Source organism: Lottia gigantea, assembly GCF_000327385.1.
Source record: "Lottia gigantea unplaced genomic scaffold LOTGIsca_2, whole genome shotgun sequence".
NCBI classification, from domain to species: domain Eukaryota; kingdom Metazoa; phylum Mollusca; class Gastropoda; family Lottiidae; genus Lottia; species Lottia gigantea.
In genome coordinates this window covers 3,769,383-3,774,601 of record NW_008708400.1, presented here as the reverse complement: position 1 = coordinate 3,774,601, position 5,219 = coordinate 3,769,383, and the positions used below count along the sequence as shown (strand labels likewise).

At 31.6% G+C, this 5,219-nt stretch overlaps 1 protein-coding gene across 1 annotated transcript; it reads left to right on the top strand.

The window, feature by feature from the left end:
• On the top strand, positions 1-5,219 carry LOTGIDRAFT_228330 (hypothetical protein; the record flags this gene model as incomplete). Its single annotated transcript, XM_009053361.1, has 9 exons — positions 1-201; positions 1,432-1,484; positions 2,017-2,113; positions 2,493-2,705; positions 3,187-3,287; positions 3,566-3,683; positions 4,112-4,191; positions 4,613-4,795; positions 5,136-5,219. The coding sequence occupies exons 1-9, from the start codon at positions 150-152 to the stop codon at positions 5,217-5,219; spliced, it is 981 nt and encodes a 326-aa protein (XP_009051609.1). The 5' UTR covers positions 1-149.

Here is a 5,219-nt window from a genome sequence, read left to right as displayed (position 1 = left end):
ATTATATTATCTCAACTGAATATATCACGTCGCTCGTGTATGAGTTTATTTGACAAATATTCACCGCGGTTTATCAAATACGTGTAGAGTATACCGGCTTTATAACTCAATATCTACTGTGGTATATCGAAGCACGTGTACTTTGAAAAATGGCAAGGAATTTAGCATCGAGGACAACGAATATTTTAAGATCTATTGCAGGTAATTTTGATTATATAGTTATATGCATTTAGAGTAAAGCATTGTGTGATTTGACACCAATATGTAGGTAATGTCATTGTCATTTTTTTAAGTCTCACAGACAGAAGCCGCCATTATTGTCTCAACATATTCCATTGACGGAATCCTGGAACGTTGCGTATCGTGATTGGCTGATAATAATCGTCTGCTACAGCTGAGTAAAAAGAGAAATAATGAGGAAGTGAAAAAAAAAACCGACAGTTGCATAATGTTACTATGAGTAGGTCAATGGCTGTCAAGTATCCCTACTACTTGTATGCAAATTATATATTCACATTTATATTTATACTGTCATTTCAAAATCATAATTGCATGAAATCTGAACAATAAATGACCTAAAAAATAGTACAATGGTGACAATAAAGTTAAGCTTCTTCTAGATGAAATTCAAGATACCTACTGGTAAAGCTTTGATCAATCCAATTAATTCATTGATTTTAGATATTCTCCCTTTAAATCAATCTTATGGTTAGAATAAGACAGAGCACCCCACTTTAAAAGATTAGGTCCTATTTAATGTTTGGTTAGAGGTTTTATTGTATATTTAATGATAATAGTTGAACCCCTTTTATCATTAAGTAAACACACATTTTGAATGAAATTTCAATGATAAAACAGCTATATGTCATTAAAAAATATGGATTGCACAATTATTAAGTTACTCATGAATGTCCTTTGCCCACTTGCAAAAATTCTATATTTCAGACAATAAACTTGAAACTTGTGTGTATTGAATAAGGTGCATGCATAGGTTTTTTAAGGGAAACAATTAACACTTTAACATTTTTTTGTTTTGAATGGCTGTGGAAGCTCCAATTTAATCTATTTTAACATCTGCTATTGTCTGAGCAAAATCAATTTTTTTTTAATTTTTTCAATCATTTTATGATAATTGAAATAACAGCCTCAAAACAGAACTGTTAGTCTTAGAATGCTTTTGCTTTGATAAAAATAAAAACATGAGCACACAGGTAAATAAAAAAATTGTGTACAGAAGACAATTGTCAGACGAAATTTGGGACTCATTTTGGTTGAAGTATCCTGTCCATGGACCCACACAGTTTCTTTAAACCATTTACCTTATAAGATCATGTTTGTGATTTGATATTTGGCATCGCTATGCAAAGTAAATAAAGTAATACAAGGTTTTGCTTGTATGTTTAATGTGTAAATGATTTATTTCTGTTGTAGACAACAGTAACTGGAAGAAACAATGTCGATTTTATATAGCCCATGGTGCCAAGGTACAAAATTTCATATTACTAAATCTTGAAAGTTTAGTCTGGTTTGATTTTTCCAGGACTAAAATCACTTTATTGATGTAAGACTTGTGATGTTGGGAGAGCTGAAATCACCTCTAGGATTAATCCCTGTGTACCATATGTTTTATTTTGTCAAGGTATTTTATATATAAAACAGCCAAGGATTAGGAATATTTGACCTTCGCATAGGTCAACTTATATAATTACCAAGCTGGTATAAATTCAAAGTTAATTCACGTATTTTGAATCAATAAATTAAACAGCTGCATGTTGAATAATTGATTTTTTCACCTTGTTAGAACATTATTAAAAATGCCTTGTATATCCAATTTTTCTTCTGAAAATAGTCTTACTTCATTAAATTTTTTGAGAAAAAAAATACTGTGCTGTCATGTGTGATGAACAAAGGCTGCATTCTGACATTCTGTAAAGTATCCATTTTTATTGTAATGCCTCATTCCCATGGGTTTAAAAATCAGTATTGAAATTAACAAATTAATCATCCTCATTGCAGAAGTCTGCAGAATTAAAGAGCATGCTAAAGTCAAAAGATCTAGAATATATTATGGAAGCACACAATGGTCTTAGTGCTAAAATAGTAGAAGAAGCAGGTAAATAGACTTATCAAGGACTTTCTTGTGATTTTTTGAATGTTGTCTTTCGAAACAAACTTTTTTAGCTTGTTCAATTCGAAATGGAAGGAATATCAAGAATATACTTTTGGTTTCTTATTTGGAGGATTTTCTCTTTATTATATGACAAAAGTTTTGAAAATTTAGTTAAATGAAGGCTCAACTATTATGATAAGTTATTGTGGATGCTGTTAGGAAGGCAAAATGTCAACCTTTCAAACTGAACATCCCTTTTAAAGAGTGCACTAATAATAAATGTAATTTGACATCTCTCTTTCACTCTTTTTCAGATTAGAGTAAATTCATACTTTCAGCAAGAGGTCCTATAAGTTTTGATCTCTGCATTATATTTTTTCAGGTTTTAAGGGAATATGGGCTAGTGGACTAGCTATGTCTGCTCAGTTAGGTGTACGAGATAGTAATGAAGCATCATGGACACAAGTTGTTGATATATTGGAGTTTATGAGTGAAGATACTGAAATCCCTATATTAGTTGATGCTGATACTGGTTTTGGTAATTTTAACAATGCTAGAAGATTGGTCAGAAAATTGGAAGAAAGAGGAGTAGCAGGTATTTCGAATTATAGATTTTTGAAAAAACTTTTGCCGTATCATAGAATGTTTCATGTTGGCAGAACTTGGTGAAGATAGGAGGCAGGGGTTTATTCTTTATAAAATATTGAGTTTATGATAAAAAAAACTAGTTAGAGGATTCCACCAAAAGTTACTTAGTAATTAGCATTTGGCCAAAAGACACCATGAAAATTCAGCCTCTACCCTTAGTTACTCAGTAATTGCACTGATGTTGCAATTATCAAATTATTTCCAAGTGTGTTCAAAGGGTTAAAATATTTTATGTAGTTCATTTGTGATCCTCAAGGCTTTGGCTGGGATTAGATTTCCACCCTTAACTTTGTAGACGTGATGTGCTTGAGTGTCTTTTCGGAAATTCCTGCTACACAGGCCTTGAATATTAAATATAGTTTTAGAAATATTCATTTCCAGAGTTTTGGTTAGAACTGAGATATATCATTATAATATTTTTAAACTAGGTGCATGTTTTGAGGACAAATTATTTCCTAAAACAAATAGTCTTCATGATGACAGACATCAACCATTAGCAGATATGGAGGAGTTTGCTTTAAAGATTAAAGTAAGTTGATAAATATTTATGTTTTTTATGCCTCCCTCCCCCCTCTATTATTCACCAACCTTAGTGGAGGGTGCAAATAGTCCAGAAAAGTATCAGGAAAAAGCTTGCTTGTTGATAACCCAGGTGGTAGAATGTATCCTGGAGGCCTAAATTTGTTCTCAATATGATTGAAACCTAGTATGATGTTTTATTCTTTCTGTAAATTTTTAGAGTATTAAACTTGTTTATTGTATCAAAAAAATAGATTTTAGAGTTAATTGAATTATTTGTTATTTCAGGCTAGTAAAGATTATTTACGAGATCCCAATTTCTGTATAGTAGCTAGAGTTGAAGCTTTCATAGCTGGTTGGGAATTAGAAGAGGCATTGAAAAGGGCTGAGGCATATGCAAATGCAGGTGAGTCCAAACCCACAATTATACAATTTCAGTGGCTGGTATCTGTTGCTAAAAAAATATCTTAGGTTAGATGAACTTAGTCCTATAGTTTTGATCTTTGGCTAGGTAGATCTGCATATTAGCTAACTGTTCTCTTAGCATAAACCAAATGAAGTGCTTTACTGCATAAGTTCTATCTTCCATCATATACAGTTCAATGATAGCAATTTTAAGATAAATCATATATCAATGGGAAACTCCCACAAATATCCTATGGTACTGAAGGAATTGAAAACAGGTTTGCAAGCTTTTTTATGTCTATCACTAATGGATTCCATTTGCTTCAACCAATTTCCCATTTGACATCTGTGGTAGTGGAGATATTTTACTAGATTAAAAGATGATTATTGTATCTGTGATATGATATATGTGATGTGATATATTTGTAGGTGCTGATGCTATATTGATGCATAGTAGAAAAAGTGATCCATCAGAAATAGAATCCTTTATGAAAGCCTGGAAAAATCCTGTAAGTCTGATAATTTTAGAAATGGATTTAAATGTATAGTAATTACTTGACAATACTGTTATGATCAGTAATCTTCAATGCCAAAATACTGAAATGCTGAAAAATGTCCTCAGCTGTACACACCTGGATTCCGTAAATGTCTTTTGGTGGCAGTCAGTGATATTGTCATCTACTTAGAGATTTGGTTCCACAGGATTTTGAATTCTTCTCATGAAGAAAAATTTTGATGAACATTGCTTCCAAAAGTCAAACAGGTGTCAGCTTTCAAACCCTATTAACATAAGAATTTTATGATAAAAACTATTGTATTAATAAGATATAGGACTCATTTCTTAACAATATTTTTGTTGATTTACAAGAAAGATTTTGAGTTACATTTACATGCAGATTTATAATGTACATACTTCATATCTTTTTACAGACACCAGTAGTCATAGTGCCCACCAAATATTATAAAACACCTACACAAAGTTTTAAAGATTGGGGTGTTTCCATGGTGATATGGGCTAACCATAATATAAGAAGCTCAGTGAAGGCTATGCAAGATGTTAGTGCTCAGATTTATAAAGAACAGAGTCTGTTAGGTATAGAAAATGAAAAGAAGGTAAGTTTATGATTAATATGATTTTTAACTATTTAGTTTTTCTTATATGCAACTGGTGATTTCTTTGGTGTGACCGCCACTAAAGACCTTTCTAGTAGTAGACCTTCTCCCTTTTGACATTGATCTATCTCTGATAATTCTGGCTCATTTACAGCCAGTTGAGTAATGGGGTAGTATGATTAATTGAAGTTTACCAAACACATGCTTTTAGTCATAGAAAGAAAACATAAGATCAATGTTTCACTCTGATATCATTATAAAGATAATCCAGTTTTACAAAAAACAGTTAAACGGTTGATTGTTTAAATCTACTCATGTTTTGATATTTTTTTTTTTTTAGGTTGTTCCAGTTAAAGAGATATTTAGGTTACAGAATGATGATGAATTAGTTCAAGCAGAGGGAAAATATCTACCTGAAAGATAA